At 34.7% G+C, this 22,343-nt stretch overlaps 1 protein-coding gene across 1 annotated transcript in view; it reads left to right on the forward strand.

Annotated features, from left to right (window-relative positions):
• FAM83B (family with sequence similarity 83, member B) overlaps positions 1 to 20,866 on the forward strand; it is a 56,472-nt gene extending 35,606 nt beyond the window's left edge. The window contains exons 2-4 of the mRNA XM_004673582.1: positions 11,890 to 12,054; positions 12,707 to 12,831; positions 18,571 to 20,866. Of these exons, the coding sequence (XP_004673639.1) occupies positions 11,890 to 12,054; positions 12,707 to 12,831; positions 18,571 to 20,866 (2,586 nt within the window). The remainder of the gene's footprint in view (positions 1 to 11,889; positions 12,055 to 12,706; positions 12,832 to 18,570) is intronic.
• Positions 20,867 to 22,343: the final 1,477 nt, after the last annotated feature.

Genomic DNA, 22,343 nt, shown 5'->3' on the forward strand with positions numbered 1-22,343 from the left:
AGGTTTATTTATTTATGCTTACAGAACTGGGGTACAGGACAGAGGTGTGGTGAGTGAGAGGGTTCACCAGAGACAAAGTGGGGAGCAGAACAGGCAGATTGACGAAGGGGAACAGCAGGCGAGACAAGAAAAGTCTGCTGCGCCATGTGGACAACCTCCCTCTCTGGGATGGAACTCTTGCTGAAGCGGCTGCAATAGCTTAGCATTGCTGCACTTTAAACTGTTGTGCCACGAAGGAGGGCTCTGTGGTGATAATATTAAGCAAAATAAGTCAGAAGAAGACAGACAATTATCATGCTACTTAACTTATAACTGGAATATAAAGAAACAGAGTGTCCATTAAAACAAAACCAAATGCACTAACAAACTTTAGAAATCTTTGTCAAACTAGGGTTACTTGGTAGAAGAGAGAGAGTATCTTTGAAATCTGGCCTTTATTCTCCATCTTTTAACTTGTTTCTCTGGTCTTCTTTGGTCTTCAAAGGCTGACATCATAGTAGAGTGCATCATCTGGGCACTTCAATAATAAACGCTTAGTGTTATTTTTTTCTCATTGAATTGCTTCACTTCACATTTTAACTATTTGGATATTTTATTCTTCTGAATGTTTTAATGTGTATTTGATGTGATCTTCTACTCTGTGACATATTACCAAAATGAAGTTTTAAGAAATCTCAGCATCATTTGACCAAATTGAAACTCCAATTTGAATTTCCTTAAAATATAGTTTTTAATTCTATTTGTGTCCTTATATTTAAAAGATGTAATTATTTGACCTTTGGAAAACAGTATTTGAATGGGTCTTAAAATACCATCTTACCAATTTAGCATAGTAATTAAATGTAATGTATTATCTTGAAAGAATTTCATCTCTTTTTATTTCCTCATCTTATTTTGTTTATTTTCTTTAATTACTAGCTTCCTTTTTCCTGTATTTATAACTTAACTGGTTGCTGTACATATGTGGAACATATTTTATTTTTCAAATCACATTTCTATAGAATATTAACCAAGGGTGATATAAGGGAAAATCACTTCCTTAATTTTAGTTATAAAAGTTTTGATTTAATCTAACTGCTTGGAGTAAATTTGATTATCCTTAAACAATTTTGATAAAACTTCAATTTTCAAGTATCAAGTATGTAATAAGCAGAAACTGACTTTCAACTCAAAGTATATTTATCATCTTATTTTTGCAGTAATCATACAGGATAGGTGTTCTTTACTTGCTTCATAAATTTGGAGCTCTAGAAGTTACTTTTACACCTTAATTCACCCTTAGAACAAATAGCAGCTTCTAGCTTCAAACAGATATGCAGAGACAGACATTTTTGAGAGAAAAGGAAACTGAAAGAAAACCTAGGAAGAATGAATATAAAAATATGCCTACAGAACTGGGGGTCAGGTTAGAGGTGCAGAGGTGATGAGAGGATTCATCAGAGACACAGTGGGGAGCAGAACAGGCAGACTGATGAAGTACACTTTGAGGGGAGCAGTGGGTGAGAAAGGAAGGTCTGCTGGGCCATGTGGGTCAGCTCAGGGGCTGGGAATGGAACTCTCACTGAAGCGGCTGTGGCTAGCAAGCAGAGCCAAGATTTAACACACTGCACCACCAGGGAGGGCCCGTTCAGGCATTTTTAAAAGCATAACCTGTGTAATTTTCAAAACTAGAAAAATTATTAATATTATAAACTATCCAGTCTGTATTAAAATTTTGCTAATTGCAATCCTAATTACATAAGTGTGTTTTAATAGTTGTTGAACATTGTCAGAAAATACCTTAAAAACTTGATAAAATGTTTTAACTTTTTTACTGCAAGTTGTTCTCATTATTGCACTACACAATTCTTCTAATTTCCCATTCACTTCTTGCTGTATTACTCAGAACAGCTTTTCTGAAGTATTTTCAATTCCCTTACAAGTATTCAGTCTTAGGGTCCTGTTGACCATATATTTAGGGACAACTTTATCTTCAACCATGAATTATACACTGACAGTACCCAAATCTGTTTTCCCTTCCTCTTTCACCATACCCACATGCCCAAATATTTCTTGTAGTTGTCACCTATTTTCTCCTTCCTTCTTTTTCTTCCTGCAGTGCCCTTCATTCTTCATCACTGATTCCTTCTTATATTGTAAAACTTCAAATAAGATTATAATATCCCCAGCCTGTATATAATTGTTAGAATAAAGTGATCTCCCAAGAGTTCAGGAAAAATTTACTTTAGGGGCCCTCCCTGGTGGTGCGGCACTAAGAAGCTAAAGCCACTTAAGCATGAGTTCGATACCCACCTCAGGAGAGGTAGGTGATCCACATGGCGCAGCAGACCTCTCCTGGCCTGCCCACTAATCCCCTCAGCAGTGTATTTGGTCAATTGGCCTGTTCTGCTCCCCACTCTGTCTCTGGTGAATCCTCTCACTGCCCCTGCACCTCTGGCCTATACCCCAGTTCTGTATGCATAAATAAATAAATCTTAAAAAAAATGTTACTTTAGTCGTTTTATCAAGACTTAGAGACTGGATCTTCAACTGAAGACTTAAAGATCAGATCTATTTCATTACAGTAAATTCATATTGACTAACTTGGTAATACACTGGTGTCTGACACAGAATGCCATTTTACATTGTCAATTATAATGAGTTACCTCCCTGCAGATTTGACTTCTAAAACTGTTTCATTCTTTCCCTGTATAGTAAGCCACAGTATACTTGAAAGCCAGAAAATCAGAATAAGAGAAACTTGCTATGTGCTGTTTAAAATATATCAGGCTCAGATACCATTACTTACCCCTGTAATACTTACCCAGTAATACAGACAGGTCAAGTTGGCTTTGGGCACTTACCAGCCCTCTGGACAACATTTAAATTAATATGAACATTATTTGTCTCTGTGATTCTGCTTTATTTCCACATTTTACTAACTGACAGTATACGTCTGTTGCGCTTCTACTTTTATATATGATGCTCCACTCATGTATCTTGCAGATCAAGTCAGTATCTTCCAGGAGTCTGTGTGTTAGTGTTTTGATATGACTACCAGTTGACATTTAGCTCAGTAGACTTGCCCTCTTATTTAACAAGATCTAAGAGGATACCTCACTACAGCTAGCTGTAGGCTGCAGGTATCGATGACATAATTCTTAGAAGCAGTTTTTCCCATACAGTAGTTCATCATGATTTTATTATGGAAAATGTCACATTGATTTATAGTTCAATGAACAAATCTCACGTAAAATTGTGTGGCCCTTGAGATTACATAAGCACTGTCTCCTAATAGAAATTTACTTAGCACCTGATATATTTCAGTTATGCCTATTTTGGGAGCTAGGTATAACACAGTAAATGTACTCAATTGTGTGGTATTAATTATGGAATGATTAACTAACCCACTAATTATAGTAAATATATTCAGGAAGAAAAAATACTTTTTTGGTCTAACATGGTAGTTTTAGTTAAGAGTTAATGTTTTTACAAACTCTAAAATTATGTCTTTTTTAATTTTCACCCTTCCTTCCTAATGGCTTCTCTCAAATTTAAAATAATTTCAAAGTTATTTCTCATGTTTAATGTCATGCTTGTACTCATAATTAATGAAAATTAAAAGTCAAAGAAAATTAAAAGCATAAAAATGCTTTATCTTTTACTGTGCTTTACCTTCTTGGTTAGAATTTTGAGTAGTTTTTATTGGGTTAGATTAATAATTTAAAATTATTGTTACTGTAATGTTACTTTCTCCATAATAAGTTTGCTTTTAAATATCACCAGTGAAAATAACCAATTGCACATGTAATTTTAGTGCAGAATTTTAAGACTAACATCAAGTTATTAAGAAATTAAATAGGGAAATGTTTACTACTTTAAAAATTATGTTTATTATGGTAAAGTTGGTTTATATTTTGTCTCAAGTAAATCTATTTTAGCAACTTGCTGTATGTATTCTCCCCAAGCCTTCTCCCCAACCCTGGGTAACCGTTACAGCAATAATTAAATTTATCTACATTTTTACTCAGAATTTTGATCCTAGATCTCTTAATATATGTATGTAAAATTAACCAAATATGACAAAATTTATACAGTTGTTGAAGATTACTAATGTGGATATTCACTGTGTTATTTTTTCTACTGTTCTGTATGCTTGGCAATTTTTAAGGGCAATGTTTTTAAAAAGTTGTATATAAATGTTGCATTTTGGCATTTAAAATCATTCCTTGTGAGATACTGCTTCTGTCTACCTATATGCCTTGAATATGTATACTGTACCATGTATTGTCTTTGAAAGTTATGAATGCATATTGAAAGCACAAGAGGAAAAATAATTCATAATGTCCTATAGTAAAATCTACCTATTTTTAAATAAATATATAAATTTAGCCCTTCAAGTTTTACAAATGTCAAGAGCATTTGACTAAAACATGGCCTGCATCCCTTAGTAGCAGTGATGTAGAACAGACAAGCATTTCCAGGGCTATGGCGATGAAGCACAGCCCTGCATTTTGAAGAGCATGAATTTCATATACCAAGAGTTGGGTTTTGTCAATTGTTTGTTGATTGAATAGCTCTGGCTTTTGTGCTTACTCCTCTCTTCCACCCACATGGCTTCCTCTCCTGTTTTGTAAGTGACACTGTTGTGATCACTTTGCCTGGAAAGTCCTGAGCATGTTTATTTCACCACTGAGGGCTCTGTCTAGATCCCACTGCACCTTGATTTTTGGCACCCATGCTAGAGACCTTTACTGGGCCCAGGACCAAGAACTCATTTTGGGAAATTCTGAGGAAATGTGAACTTGTGAGCAGATTGAGTAGTGAGTTCAGTGAAAGACTAAGACTCTGTGCCTTCTTTTAGGTCTGTTCCTTGTTCTTTCCTTCCAACTATTTCCTTGAAAGAGTGGAGTAAAAATTATTTTAGCAAGCAAAGATGCCTATTTGTATGTACAGAGCTGATTTAAACATTTGCTTATGGTGAAACATATGTTTCACAAATCAGGAGGGAAATTGTGTAAATTATGTTTTAGTAAGTTGCCTGTGTCTTCTCAACCCAGGGTAAAAATTATAGTCAAAATCAAATGCTTTATTGATATGTCTGGTTTTTTTATATACTTAAATATCTGTAAAAATTAAAATGTTCCCAAGGTAAAACTGTACCTTACTTAGTAATATATGATGGACACAAGATATTACATATATATATATATATATATATATATATATATATATATATATGTATTTTCATGAAATGGACACTTGAACTTAGACTGCAAAAGATTATGGGCCAAAAGTACTTATTCTTAATACCAATCTTTTTTTTTTTTTCTGCAATCCATTTAGCACATTGCTTTTACAGATTCAAAGACACCAATCCCCTAAGTGATCATTTCCTTTTATTTCTGTTACTCAAGTCTTAAAGTTTTCTAGTTGTGCTGGATTTTATTATAAATACAGCTATTGCAGAACTCCATTTATTCTTTTTTTTTTTGTACTCTTTGGTATTTTTTTCTGGTAGAAAAAGTTAAGTCCTCCTATCTCTCTGCAGACAATTGCCAACACAGTACAAAGCCTTTTAAGTGGTGCTTAGTATTTTAAAGATAAGAGGTATAATATTCAGTTTCTCCAAAGGGATGATAACTAAAGTTCTGTGACTACAGAACATTAACTAACCCAAGGTATACTTACATTTCACTAAGTATCTAGACCATACAAAAGTGTATTGCTAATGACTTTGTTACTTAACAGCTGTAAAGGGAAAAGTAATGTAGTCTCAAACTTAAAATTCTGAGGCTCATGAAACTGATATCTCAGGAAATGCAAGTATTCATTGGCCATATTTGTGATAAATATTTTCTATTGAATCTATTACTGATTTTCAATTTTTCACTTAACATCTTTCTTATCTTTGGATTCTACTTGTTTTTTTTTTTTTTTTTTGATACTTCATTACATTTATAAATGGGAAAATAATAATAATAATAATAATGGGACTTTACATATGAATGCTCTGTATTCATTATTTAAACCTGTTCTGGAAGCATCCATTTTACTCGATTATGTACACCCCTAATGACCATGTATGTAGAGATGTTGTTTTTCTTTCTCTAAATTACTATTATAGTATATTACTTAATACCTGTGTGTTCTCTTGAATGGCTTTAAATTATGACTATGAATTTCTCATAAATTCATCATCAGTATTTATCTTGTCTTATCTCAGTGTGAGATTGCTAGTGTCTGGGTCACTTCAGGAAAATATACTGTCATGAGAAAAATAAGTAAAAACTAATATCCTTGAGTCAGCTTCTCAAAAACTACCACAAGATGCAATGTTACTCAAATCTTAGAAATATCCTGGAATATATTTCTAAAATGTTTCTATGTCTCATGTTGTTGATGAGCACTTTTTTTTTTTAATTTGCCTTTTCAATTTAAAACCAAAGGAAAAACAGTGACTAATGAGGAAGCAAGAATAGAGGCCCTCCCAGGTGGCACAACGGGTTAGGCCACAGCACTGCAAGCAGCTGCTTCAGTGTGAGTTCCATCCCCCACATGGCGTGGCAGACCTCTCCTTACCTGCCCCGCTGCTCCCCTCAGCAGTGTACTTTGTCAGTAGGCCTGTTCTGCTCCCCAGTGTGTCTCTGGTGGGGCCTCTCACCGCCCCTCCTCTTCCTCTGGCCTATACCCCAGTTCTGTATGTATAAATAAATAAATATTTAAAAAAAATAGAATTAGGTAGTACTTAATGGCATAGTGCTTTAATGAAATCATTTAATTTAACTAGTTTCTTTTTTGACTTATACAATCAATGTTCCTTTTTGAAAAACCTCACACTAATTAGGTTTGTAGTTTTTCTTTGATTTTATATATAGTAACTGTGGCCTTTTTCATAGCACTGTGATTTACATAACTCACCAGGAATGTAGTACCTTCAAGTAGATTTTGGCATACCTCATTTTTCATTCTTCTTCCAGTCCAGGAATGTAATCCACAATAATAATAATAATAATAATAGCTGGTTTTATTTCGTCATTTTTGGCATTGCTGAAATTTTCGGTAGCTTTGATTTTCAATATATCAAGCAAGAGAGCAGGAAAACAGAAGTCTTGATAAGTCCTCTGATTCAGTTGACATCAGATAAGCTTGTCAAAGATATATAATCTGGTTTTCTGGACCCTGATTCAGTGTTTTATCTGTCATGCAAAAGAGACTCATTTGTTCTACCTTTGGTGTGCTAGAATCATCCATTGGCTAAGTGACTTCAATTACTTTTTACAAACAAAAACCTTTCTTTACCCTGGTAATGCATTTTTGTTCATTTCCAAAGTCTCAGATAATTTGTTACATGAGACTATAGCAAATTGAAAATAAATTCCTTAGATATGCTGATCAACTTATTAAAAAAAAACATGTTATATAACAGTACATATTTAAATGAGTTACTGTCTAATTTAAAAGAAAGTTAATGTCCTTTTTGCTCCAAACACATATTTTTTGTTTACTATCAATTAATTAATTTTAATTGAGGTAATATTAGTATACTCAGATATTGCCACCATGGTGTAACCCCCACAAAAATCACCTTTGGTCCCCAGGCATGTTTTTAGTTATTTGGCAAAGTTTGTATTACAGACTTTTTATTTTCTCAATGCCCATATATCATCATACCATTCACTACTGAATGATAAATGTATTAATCAATTGTGGATGTGATTTGAAGGTTTTCTACATATTTGATATTATAATGAATATTCACAAGACAGTAATGAGGTTATTAGCTATAGTTTCTCCTTTCTTCTGTCATTTCATACCTTTATAAATATAAAAGGATTATGCAGTCACTAGAATGATTGAAATTGTTCTTTCTAGAGAAAAACCTATTTGAAGTTGTTTCACAGGTAGGTTGAAGAATGTCATCAACTTGTATTCTTTATGCTTTGTCCCTTATTATATCTTAATGTCTTATAATAACTAAAAATGATTTAATGTCTAAACTATGATTTTGCTCATCTTTTAATATATTCACAATGTATCCATTATAATATCTGGATTGTTGTTGCCATATGTCTATTCCCAAGTCTTCTCCTTCCTTCTCAGTTCTTAGTGATTTTCTTGATCTCTTATAATGTCCAAACACGAGCCTTTCTCCATTTTTACCAATTTTGATAAAATTTAAGAAAGAGATCCTGCTAAAGTCAAGTTCTTTGCCCTTCTGCCATGTTCTTTCTTTCCATCTCACAGTCATTGACTCCCAGTCTTACCCTTAATATAGCTCATAACTGAAAATTCTCTATCACCTAATTCATGTGTTCCAAAGGGACACACACCTACTTATACTTCTCTAGATGTTTCCTCTGGTAGCTGCTTACTATACAATATTCCTTTATTACATTTTTTAAAAGTTCTGTGCCATGGAAATTTTCTAAACTAGAAAGAAATAACATACAGAACCCTCAAGTACTCAGACTTTTTAATAATTACCAATGCATTGCCAATTTTATTATATTATATTTATTATAAGGTTCAATAAATACAAGACAAAATATCATTTCATCTAAACTGTTAAGTTTAGAAGATACAATATATACTGTTAACTATTCCTATCAGTGTAAAATAATTAATACTTCCTGTTGATTGTCCTTTCATAGCAAGACCTCAGATCTACTGACCCTACTTTCATCTTACTGCCCCACACATCCATGACCTCCTCTCTCCTCTCTCTATGTAATTTCAAATACCATAGTCAGTCATTTTACTCACTCCACATTACATTCACCCTCAGTTCTACTTGCTTCTCTTGCTCTTATACTAATGCTGAGAACACTTCTATGGTTAAATCAAACACGATGCCTACTCCATACCTGTGCCCCTAAACAAAGTTGTAAAAGAACCCACAATAACATTGACTGGTCTCATTTTAAATTTGTGACCTGGTAAGTCCTTAATGCTGACTTATTAGTCTATTCCCTTTCCCACATTCTAGATGACTAGTTAATATCTTCTTCCCCCTTCCACTAACATTCACCCATACTTCAAGGAATTTTCAGTTGAAAGCATGACTTTCCAGTTCACTGTGAAAACTCCACATCCAGAAAAGAATTGACTGTTATATCATTACTTCCACCCCTGCCCATCTACCGTCTCCTCTAATACTTGGTCATCAGATTTGATGTTATTGATGATCTTTACTGTTCTTAATTCTCTGTGCTCTAATTGCTCACCTTTTGTACTAGGTTCTTTTATTGCCTACTCAGACATTATTCAGAAATTCAATTCTCTCCTCCATGCCCTCTCCCACCATCTTTTGCATCATTAATTTTCTCTCTTTACTGGAGTATTTCATTCTAGACAGACATGCCGCTATTGTTCTGACCTTAAAACAAGACAAAAATGCAAAAAAAAAAAAAAAGGCAACCCTATGCCCATTCATTTTTTACCCATAGCTATTGTCATTACTTTACTTTTCATCAAAGGCAAATCTTTCAAAGAAAAAAAAAAGAGTTACTTTTATCTGCTATTTCTAGTGCCTGCCCCCCCATTCCCTCTTAAGTCTCTATCAATATCATTTAGCTCTGACTTTCCACTAGCAGTAGTACTTGTGGAAGCCATCAATGTAAATTGCTAAATTCAGTGAATTGTTAACCCTCACATTATTTGACCTATTAGTAGGTTATATATAACCTTCTTGGGCACACCCTCCTTGAATACGCTGTCTTAGTTTCTAAGATGTCACCTCCCATAGGTTTCTTCAATCTCCTTGGCTAGTACCTCCCTTTGTCACAGGGCACATTTCTTGGTCTTGTTTTCTTTTTGTCCATTCTCCCTTGATGACTTGCATTTGTTATCTTCACTGACACCTGATTGACATTTCTGGACTAGACCTCTTTATTCAGCAGTCCACTTAGCTGTCTAGGCACCTCAAAATTAACTTGCTGTATTAATCTCCTACCTCACATTTGTCCTACTCTTCCCTTTCTCAAGTGATGAGAACTAAGTAATTCAGGTTGGTAATGCAAAAAAATAATCTTGAGTCCTACTCCTTTCCACCTTTTCTCTTGCATCCTACATTCAGTCTGTTTAGCTCAGAGATTCAGTATCTGACCATTTCTCTTCATCACTGATGCTGATAAGAACCAGGACCATCACCATCTATTTGAATGGCTCCAGGATAACTGGCCTCTTTGTTTCTACCTGGTAATCACCATGAAGATTTTTCTCAACACAGTAGCCAGGCAATCTTTTCCAAATATAAATTAGATTCCATTTCATTACTTCAACTTAAAATCCTCTAACAGCTCCCAATCTTCAGGAAAACACACTCACACACACAATAACAGGGAGGGCTTCTTCTTCTCTTCCTCCCTTCCCACTCTCCCCCCTCCCCCTCGCTTTTCCTCTGTCTCCTCCCTTCTTCCATCTCCATTCCTCATTTTGTGCATTTTTTCATCTCAGTTGTAATCCCCATGGACTTCCCACCACCAATTCACCTATTGCCATCACCATTGCCCCGTGTACTCTTCAGGGCAGGTTTCCTAATACCTAATACCATTGTGATGATTCAATCCTTATCTTATATCACTTCTGCTTTCTCTTTGTTTTTTTTGTTGACCATGCAAGCCATACTCCTGACATAATGCTTTTGCACTGCAGGTTCCCTCTGTTTGGAACACAGTCCCTCATGGTATCCTTTTTGATAACCTCTCCTCAAAGAGATCTGCTCTGAAACCCTAGGCTCCTCCACCTACATTTCCAGGGAATCTCAGGAATCTCTTTATCTTAATCTACTCTTTCCCCCAATAAGTATATCATCTTGTAACTTATTACCTAACTTTCCTATATAATATTTTCACTACTTATGGTGTCTTGCTCCATGAGTTTGTAAGTCTCACAAGGGGAAAGGATTTAGACATCCTTTTCTGGAGCAAGCAAGCGGTCCATTCAGTGATTTACTTTCTTCTGCACTGTTTTACTCCCATTGCTTTTCAAAGTCTATACTAGTTCTGCTTCTAACAGTTAATCTGGACTCTCTCATGTTAAAGGGTCTGCTTTTTATGATATTTTTCTCTGTATTTACCTTCCTTAATAATATCACATTTTGAGCCCTCCCTGGTGGCACAATGGGTTAGGATGCAGCATGGCAAGCTAGCCTCAGCTGCTTCAGTTCAATCCCCAGCCCCAAAGGTTGCCCACATGGCATGGCAGGCCTCTCTTGACCTGCCTGCTGCTCCCCTCAGCAGTGTGCTTCACTGATCTGCCTGCTTTGCTCCTCACTCTGTCTCTGGTGAATCTTCTCCCTGCCCCTGCACCTCTGGCCTATATCCCAGTTCTCTATGCATAAATAAACAAATGAATCTTTAAAAAAAAATCACATTTCTTGACTTTTTTTTTGCCAAGCTAAATGAGGCATGTGTATTTAATTTTCTGACCTTCAAGTCTTCTTATACTCTTTCTTATTTGTATCCCTTTCCTATTTTTATTTATATTTCTAGATTTCTATCTCATTTCTACAAGAGTTTTATTCTTAACAAATGCTAGATGTATTACTTTCTCCTGATAATGTTTCCTATGAAAAATTCTAGTGCTGTTTTCTACCTTCTATCTATTTGTCCCATCCATCTACCCTATGGGTAATCCACTGAAATGAAGATTCTCTGACTGGAAAATAGTATGAAATTGCTGAGTATTACAGATTTTTTTATAGTCACTTGTTTATTTTTCATATATCTTTTGATCTTCTATTTTAGAAAACTGCAGGTATTTGTGTGTGTGTGTATATATATGTATATATATATACATATATATATATAAAATGTATTTGGTTATTTTCTCTTTTGTTTAATTTTTACTGAAATCACTGAATCTTTCCCTATTGAGTATCAACAACTGTTTCATAATCTTTAACAGGTCATTGCTTTAGTGATGGATATATTTACAGATGTGGACATTTTCAAAGAAATAGTGGAGGCATCAACTCGTGGTGTATCTGTGTATATTCTGCTCGATGAGTTCAAGTTTAATCATTTTCTATCTATGACTGAAAAACAGGGCTGTCAAGTTCAACGTCTCAGGGTAAGAATTGCATGTTTTTGTTTTAAAGCATTTTGTATATTTTTCTCTCAGTCAAATTTAAGGCATGTTAAGATATGTATACTCAAATTTAAAATCAAAATGTAATGTATGTAGGGTGCTGTAATGATGGACCACAGGTGTGTCCCCTTTTACTTTTCAGAATGTGATTGAAAACACATTATTATTGTAGTTCACCACTTCATGGTGGAACACTTAGGTCTTTGAAGTTAACGTCGCCTTAATTTGGCATGCCAAACCTTGAAACAACTGACTGTACTCAAATAATTTACTTAAATTTTTAAAAGAAAGGTGGATTTTAATTTTACTTGTTTTGGCTTCAGGCTTCTATAACCTGAAAGAGTTTCTTGCAGTAGGATCCTAAGTGATTTATGAGACCATCTGTGTAAATGTAAGGTAATATTTGCTATTTAAGTTTAGTTAAAACATATTTTTTCAGTGACTATTTTCCTTATGTATTTCTTTTTTTTACTAAATTTTAAATTTTGCTTTGCATTCATGATTTGTTATAAGTTTAAAATTTGTATTTCGATATACTATTTTGGTACTAGGATTTCATATTGACATATATTTTACTTTACAAACTACCTCCTTGCTAGCCATAATTTTGACTTATATTTACATATAATTCTAGAATATTCGAGTACGAACAGTAAAGGGCCAAGATTATCTTTCAAAAACAGGAGCAAAATTTCATGGAAAACTGGAACAGAAATTTTTGTTAATTGACTGCCAGAAAGTGATGTATGGCTCCTACAGGTAAGACCATTTGTTTACCTCCAGTGATTTTTATTAAATTGATTATTTTCAGACATTAATGCAATTTGTTTATTCTTAAAAATAAAGAGAAGATTATTCACATAGAAGCTTGGAGATCTGGGTTTTAGTCATGATTATACCACTAGAGAATATTAAGACATTCTTAATGTTAGCAAGCAGATTGAAGGTACCTCAGCACCCTCAAATTTGCATGCTTTAAATGGATTCTACTATCTGCCCTATAAAAACAAAACATACTCTTAGTGTGAAAGAATTTTGTAGGATAGTGTACATAGAGAGAGAAGAGAAGAAATATTTTTTCCAATAAAACAACAAAGTTAATCCATCATCTCTTGGTTAAATAATCAAACAGGACTGGCCCAAAGGAGGATCTATGAGCCCCAAAAGCTTGCCAGAAATCTAAGAATGCACGTTGTAACAGGGAATCATCAGAAAGAGCCAGGAGAGAACCAGCAAGTCTGGTAGGAAAGGAACAAAAATCAAATTAAAGTCTGCCATGGTCAGCCAGTTGTCTGTCCGTCACATCTTTTCCAAATGTTCCTCAGTGACTTGCCTCTATATGTCTCCTTTCATGTAATTACTATTCCACCACCAAAGAAAGAATTCAAGAGTCTGGCTGTTAAAAATGCGATGGAAGACACTAGAAAAAGTTACTGGGATCTTTTCCTAGTGCTCCCTGAACCTTTCTAATTCATCATTTTTGGAATACCTACTCTGTTCTACTTTGTCTTTTTACCTGTTTCATACCCAGTCTTTTATAACTGATCTGCAAGCAGTGTTTTCATCTGCACTTTATAAATGTTGACAGTGAAATTCTTGAAAGTGACTTGTCTAAGTCCCCCATAGCTAAGGACCAGAGACAGTCCGGGTCAAGGTGACTGCAAAGAATGATCTTTTATGTGCTTGCTACCTTAATAGTCCATTATAAATATGGACATCCATCCTGCATGGGATACACAGAAACAGGAGAAACAGCACAACATGTGAATTGCTAAGTTACCAGAGCAAAGGAGGCTCATAACCAAGGGCTGTGGGAAGAAGCCAGGAGAGTGGTGGATATAAGTAGAACATCATGAGGGAAATTCTGACCTCTCAAGAATCTAAAAGGTCTGGCCCAGCCTGGTGGCAAATGGGTTAGGACGCAACACTGCAAGCAAGCCTGCAGCCACTTCAGAGTGAGTAGGATCCCTGCCCAGGAGGTGACCCACATGGCGCAACAGACCTCTCTTGACCCGCCTACTGCTCCCCTCAGCAGTGTACTTCATCAGTCAGCCTGTTCTGCATCCTCCTCTGTCTCTGGTGAAGCCTCTCACCGCCCCTCTATTTAAAGAAAAAGATTCTAAAAGGTCACAAGAGGAGGCAACATGTTACAGTGGGGGTACAGACAAATTACCTAATTTTGTACTTTAGTTTGCTTCTCTATCAAATGAGCATAATCATAACAACTACCTCAAGTTGTTGAAGATTAAATGAGTTAATGTTTCATGAGCCCTAATGTTAACTATGATTTTAGGCCTTGCTTTAACTTTTTATCTGCTAACATCCTCTTTTGAAAATGCTGTTTAGCATTCCAAAGGAAAACTTGTTAAGAGAAGAAATTACAACTAGTGATTGAAATTAATGAATCCTTTTAAAGACTCATTAAATGTGTATATACTTGTTCAGACCCACTTAGTTTTAGTGTTTTTTTAATTGAAATGTTAATTAAAATTGGGAGTTTACTCAAATTATAGAATGGTGCATGTTATTTATCCTCATAATAATTAATGCTTTCTATCTTTATTATGTAACTTGTTTTTTTAAGATGTTGTCTATAGTATATTCACCTCAACTATGTTTAGCTATCTACTAAGTATTAATAGGTGCTCTGTGTTGGGGTGATTGTAGCTGAAATACTTTAGAATTGAATTTTGGAAAAAAACAACAGCAACAAAATCTCTTTATCTTTCTATCTATATCTAAGGCAGAGACAAAATTGAAGCTGCTATTTATGGAAGTTTATATGGAGTGTCTCAGACCACAGATTACAAATATTCACACAAAAAAATTATGAAACAACTCCATTCTCTTTATTATTTCATGTTAATCTTAAATATACTTTAAGTAATCAGTGGTTGTCAGCTATTGTCACTTTTTTATTAGTTATCATGAACATTTTTTTTTATTGCCAACAAAATTCTAACTGAATCTGGTGGAACAGTTGTAAACCAATCTCTATAGAAACTGCATCAATTTTTACTTTCCCTGGTTAAAAACAGCCTTAAACTTTCATATTCCAGTCATTGATTTTCTTAAAATTTCTTCCTCCTGAATCAAATTATTTGCCATACCTATCTATATGATCTAAACTCCCAGGATGTCCAGAGAGGCGTGGCATCTGTACTTAACATAGTCACATATCATGTGTCAATTCAGGCCTCATGGTGATGGCTTATCAAGAAAATATAACGAATGTCATGCATTCATACTGACATTGGTGAGACACAAATCTTAAGTACTTCTTAATCAATTTGTGAAAACCATATTATGAATTCAGTACCCTCATTTGAGCATTATTTAGCAAGGAAGATAACTAATAAGGAATTATCCACAAATTAGCTGAGAAAGAATTTTCAAAACCTTCTTTTATTCATCTTATGATTGCTATGTAAGTTACTTTCAAAAAATTTATAACAACTTTTAATATTTTGATTTGTGAATCATATAGCTTTATTATCTGTGCAAACTAAAAAACAAAATGAAACCAAACAGATTTCCATACACAAAAGAAGCAAAAAATCAAATGATAAATTACACTAAGTTTGTCATGTCCATGGTGCCATCTTTGTTCAGGCTTACTGATCATTGCATTTAGACATAAGTACTCACACAGTTTTCTGTCACTATCTTTACTCCATGGATGTCAGTTTACAACCCAGTGCCAGGAACTCAGTTTTTGAGCCATTTTTTGTATATATGAATTCATAACCACACACTGAACTGCATGATTAGTATGTGACAGTAGGTTTGGAGGGGGTGAAAGTAGTAAGCTAATTTTTATTACAATAAATATGTTACAGGTTTCTAAAAATCAATTATTAGTAAAAGATACACACTATAAAGCATTCATTTTGGTTCTCCATCTCTATCTAGCCCTGTTTTTTGTCTTCCAGATGCAATTATTTGACTTTTTTTTTTTTTAGCTATTTCATCTGATACTTTATCCATTTTTGTAAACAAAGTGACTATACTATCTCCCAGTACAACACTTTTAGATAGTATCTCTTGATTTTGTATTATGGTAATTGAGGGTTAACTTTTCTTTTCAATTTTTGCTGAGCATGTATTTTGAATATTTGTTACCTGCACCATTTTGATAATGTCCTACTCATGTTTTATCGATATATTATTTTCTCTTAATTTCTTTGTCAATATTGATTATAGTTTATGTAAATGTTCACAACAATTCTTTGTACATTCTCTCTGTTTCTTCAGGTATAAGTGTGTATGTCTCTGTTTTTCATCTAAGCTACCAAACTTTATAAGCTGTCTTCAGCGTTCTTCCTATGTCTGCTGATCTTTCATTAAGTGTTGATATTTAAAAATGGAATTCTTTAAAATGGAGTGAAAATTATGTGGCACATGCTTATCAACTGTTGGATTCAGGGCAGAGTGATTGACTAGTAATCTGAAAATTTAACAGAAAGATCACTAAATGTTAATGTAAATGGTTCTTTATATGAAGTTGTTCAGCATTTCCAGAGGCTAATCTGAATGAATGTATCCCATTGAATGTCTTTCTTTTACCTTAGATTATATTAGAATATTGTTTTCTGATTTACCAAGCCAGGAGAAACTTTTCTAATTGCCACACATTAACTAGTAATTTCCCTTCTTAATTTCCTAAGCTCAATACTTGGAGAGTTTTTATTTTATTTTTAACCATAGACATCCTTCATGACATACAGATTTACCAACTCTTGCTTCTTGTTATTGGCTCAAACTTTTCATTCATCATTCCAATTTTTATTCTGCTTGAGATTCATACCACATTATTATAATGACTTTAAGTTACAGTAAATTCAGTTTATCTTTCAAGTCTGCATGTAAGGTAGCTACTAGAAAGAGTCATTCTTTAAATATATATTTTATTGTAAAAATATCTAAATTTGGTAACAAATCCTACACAAATGGCTTTCTAGAGTTTTCCTACTAGCTCACCAATTTCTTTATAACTTCTTTACTATAGCAAAATACAATTTGTTTTCTGTGTTCAGTCCAAACATGGCCTTCCTTGCTTCCTTCCTGTTTCCATGTTTCTTCTTCCAAATATGGTGTCCTTTCCTGTCCCTCCGGATCTGAATTTCTGGGATGTAAACTCTCAAAACAATTCTAAACTCCCTCTGTCTCTGAAGATTTGTTCATATTCTATAGCTGAGTTTTCATTCTCTTACTTGCTGTTTCTAGCATATTTTATGTTTATATCTTCAGCTGAAATGAAAATGCCTTTAATGTTCACTTTTATACACTTTTTTTTTTAAACAAGCCTGAGGGCCACTCATCTGTACATGAAGGGAACCAAGTAAATAGCCTTTCCACAGCACACACTCAGTTAGCAGGCTAGATAAATTAAGCATATCAGAATACAATATCTGTAAGTTATACAATATTGCTTGTGGTGTTTTCTCTGTACTATTACTGTACACATTCTTTTACCGTTTTTATCTGATTTTGTTATTGTCTCTTTCCTCTGTATAAATGGAAAGCTGTTTCATAGAGAATAATCTTTTTCTTTTATGTTAAACCTCCTTTGTATTAGATTTATTATTGACACCTGCATACCAGCAATTCCTCCTTTAGCTCAGTGTCTTTGTATGTTATCTAGATTTATTGAGCTTTTTTTAAAGTTGGGATTTGATATTTTATATGAAATTTCAAGTCAACTGTCACCTGTAAACTTTAGGAAAGAGACTGAAGTTCCATGAAGTACTGTAATATAGCTATGAACTTTAATTTCCTAGAATTTGTATATTATACTAAAAGACCTTAATTAATATTTGAGCTGGCATGGTTTATTGGAATTATATTTACCCATTCTGTGTATACAAGATGAATGAGTATTCCTTTTAGTGACTGTGACTGCTACCCATAAATACTCTATAACAGCTGACCTCCAAAATTAGACTAAGTCACAGAGGAAAAGTACATGCATTTTCACAGACCTATCTTGTATTGACAGTTTGAAGCTAACTTATAACAATTATACCATACAGGTTCTCTTTATAGACAGTAGGAAATGGAGGCCCACATTCATGGGGCAACATAACCAGAGTCAGGTCTCTCAACTTTTTCTCCAATTTTAGCTTCCCTACCCCTTGCCAGGATGTTATATATGAAATATAATATTATCGCTTATGCCATAAATATTTATAGCCAGAGATGCAGAATGTACTGCAGCCTTTTCTTTGGACTCCTGGAAAGTAGGGCAATAAATTAGGGGCATGTTCAAAGCCAGAACTTGAGATGCTTTGTTATTTAAAATCAAATATGAAAGAGAGGGGACATATCTATTGGGAACACATAATGATTGGAGATCTTCCAAATTATGATAGCCAAGGAGAAAACAAAAGTAATCTTTCATAAATATTAAATAATATATTTTTCCTAGTAGACCTACATGTCATTATGAATCTTTTAGCTTAGCAAAATTAATATTTTTCAATTCTGATTTTTTTCCAGCTACATGTGGTCCTTTGAAAAAGTTCACCTCAGCATGGTTCAGATAATCACAGGACAACTTGTTGAGTCCTTTGATGAAGAATTTAGAACTCTCTATGCCAGATCCTGTGTCCCCACTTCATTTGCTCAGGAAGAATCAGCAAGGGTAAAGCATGGGAGAGCACTCTGGGAGAATGGCAATTACCAGCGTTCGGTTTCTTCATTAGCTTCTGTTTCCAGCCAAAGAAACCTTTTTGCTAGGCAAGATATCAGTCACAAACTAGATTCGAACTACTTCAAAAACAGAGGGATTTATGCTCTAAATGAACATGACAAATATGGCTTAAGAAATCATGGATACAAACCACATTTTGTTCCAAACTTTAATGGTCCAAATCCAGTCCGCCAGCATCAACCCAATCAGATGAGTGAGAATTGGAAGAGGCATAGTTACGCAGGGGAACAGCCAGAGACAGCGCCATACCTGATGCTTAACAGAGCTCTGAATCGCAACATTAATCCTCCTGGTAGTTGGAAAAGGCCTTCAGATAGTCTCAGTGTGGCGTCCTCATCGCGGGGAGGCTATATCAGTCACCATAACACACCTGCACAGAGTTTTGCTGACCGCCTTGCACAGAGAAAAACAACAAACCTTGTTGAGAGGAATTCAAATATGCGGAGGTCCTTTAACGGGACAGATAATCATATTCGCTTCTTGCAACAACGAATGCCAACCCTTGAACACACCACCAAGTCATTCTTGCGTAACTGGAGAATTGAATCCTACTTGAATGATTCCGAAGCAGCACCTGATGCAAACGGATTGGCTCTAGGTGACCGGTTTGATAGCTACGATGGGAATGAGAATTTGAAAGCCAATGTCCTCTATAATCATTCTCGACTCCGTTCCTCTTTTGTGTTTAAACCAACGTTACCTGAGCAGCAGGAAGTCAGCAGCTGTACAACTGGTTCCTCAAACTCAACTGTCATTGGTTCCCAAGGAAGTGACACACCTAAAGAGGCTCCAGACACCCCTATAGCTGTACAGCGTTCTACAGATAAACCCTTGCCAGAATCCATCCCCAAGGAACCGTCTCCATTAGAGGCACCAAAAATGCACATTTTGCAGGTTCCTGAAAGCCACTCCACAGTGTTAAACCAAACTACAAATGGCCACACAGAGACAAATAACTACTTGTATGCAACATTGTGTGTAAATAAGCAGACAGAAAACCTAAAGAATCAACAAAATGAGAACGTGCTTAAAAGGCGAAGTTTCCCATACTTTGACCATTCAAAAGCCAATTTGGATCACGGCAACAATAAGCATTACGTCTATAGTACTCTTACTAGGAATCGAATTAAACAACCAGAGAAACCCAAAGAGGATTTGCTGAAAAGTTCCAAAAGCATGCACAATGTGGCCCACAGCGGGGAAGAGGAGGAGGAAGAGATCAAGAGAGATCCGGCAGGAACCACTGCTACCAAGTCAATTTCCATTGCTGCTTTGCATGATGTGAACAAAGAAGAACCTAGCAAAGAGATCATTTCAAAGAAGGAAGTTAAGGGTTCCCCAAGTTTTTTGAAAAAGGGATCTCAGAAGCTAAGATCATTACTTAGTCTTACCCCTGAAAAGAAAGAAAGTCTATCCAAAAATAAGGGGCCTGCCTTTTATAAAATGTGTAGTAGTTCTGATACTTTGGTTTCTGAGACTGAAGAGAACCAGAAACCAAAAATATCAGAACCCAAAACTGAGGCCTCTCCTAGACGAAAGCGGTCTTCCTCATCAAACTCACAAGGCAGCATTCATAAGAGTAAAGAAGATGTAACAGTTAGTTCATCTCAGGGGAGAAGTTCTCCATGTGAGGAAAGTAATAAAATAATCCCATCACCAGGGGCAGCTGAAAGAAAGTTCTTGGAAAGGGCAGGAGATGCCTCTGCCCCAAGGTTTAACACCGAACAGATCCAGTACAGAGATTCAAAGGAGGTAAACACAGTTGTTGCTCCTGAAAGAAAACCAGCTTCTCCAAGACCCAAATCCAGTGAGCTACTAAGATCTCAGTCAACTGATCGGCGTGTTTACAGTCGTTTTGAGCCATTTTGTAAGATCGAGAGCTCTGTTCAGCCAACAAGCCACTTGCCAAACTCCACTATACACCGCCCAGAAATAAAATCCCCTACCATGGGCAATAGTTACGGAAGGTCCAGCCCAATGCTAAATTACAATCCTACTGTTTATCATTCATATCAGCCAAATGAAAACAAGTTTCGAGGATTTATGCAGAAATTTGGGAACTTCATACACAAAAATAAATGAAATATTGTAATTTCAAAAAGATTTTAAAATACAAAATGAATGTGTCTATGCTTGTCTAAAGAACATGAACGATATAGTTTTTTTTTGTAACATACCAATAAATTTATATAGGGGTGATTTGGGGTGATGTATGTGTTTACTAATATACTGATGTACAGTAAAGTTCTTTTTCTGTGATATAGTTAATTCTGCTTATTTACACTACAAATGGTATATCTTGTAAACCTAAGATTTTTTAAATGGTAATGGTAAAAAATGATTAAACTGTACTTTTTAGACTGAAAATCTTTAAGCCTTCAGCAGAAACATTAGAGAAGAGATAGTGTATGGATTTCAACCATTCATTCCAAAATCTTTCCTTTAAAAAAAAAAAAGAACCATATCTATCCATGACTCTTCATCAGAATATTTATATGAAGTTTTCAATCTTTACAAGATAGAGGACCAAAGCTTTTTTGTTTCTACTTTAAATTTTACCTGACAACATGTTATATTTAATAAGTGTTTTATTTTCTTTAAATTTTACCTGACAACATGTTATATTTAATAAGTGTTTTATTTTCTTATAACACATGCACATCTGTTTGGACAGTAAACAATACAACTTAAACTACAATTCCATACATTTTTAAATTTTCTGAGTTGGCAAAGTATCAGCTTCATGTAGTACACAAATACATCATAGATATTGATGATCCTCATCTGTTGAAAATCACCCAGAATGTACTTCTTAGCACTCCTTCCAGTGAGCATGAATTCCCTCACTCACTGCTGCTGGTCTTTTGCAATCAGTCCTTAACTTCAAATTTAGAGCAGTCAGGAGGAACTTGGAAAATGTGGAGTATCTCCTCCTTAATATAAAAAAATAGTAAAAATGTAAATTGTGAACAAATTTTTACTTAAACAAGTATTACAATACTTAGTTATGTTATTTACAGAACTCTTCTTGACTCTTTTTTAAAACTCTACGAAGCATTGTGTAATGTTCTTGAGTTTTAATAAGAGAACCATGATTGAAATGAGAAGGGTTCCTGGCTTGCTCTTCAATGGCTATAGGAATAACTCTTCCTGGAATTAGATTTTAAATTTCTCTTTAAATTTAGTGATGATATTAAAATTAAAAGACAACCTTTGCCTTCTTTAGACCCGATATCCATTCCAGAAACCTTAATTTGGCTGTACGTCATTAAGAACAGAATTTAGGTAACAATGCAGTATTAGAAAAATGTCAAGTGTTTGTGCAACACTTGAAGTATATTATTCAACACCCTCTAAATTTCTCTATGAGGCACTATGTCATTGTTTTAAAATTTTAAGATTCAGTCAAATACTGATAAGCATACATGTCGTTAAAATGATTTCCTGTTGTATTTAAGCCATTTTAAGACATATAACAAGAGACAACATTACAACAGAAAAAGAAAACTTAGTATTTTCTGAGTACCTACTCTAGAACCTGGATCCTAAAGCTTCATTC

This window comes from Condylura cristata, unplaced genomic scaffold (genome assembly GCF_000260355.1).
Source record: "Condylura cristata isolate star-nosed mole 26May11 unplaced genomic scaffold, ConCri1.0 scaffold00001, whole genome shotgun sequence".
Lineage (NCBI taxonomy): Eukaryota > Metazoa > Chordata > Mammalia > Eulipotyphla > Talpidae > Condylura > Condylura cristata.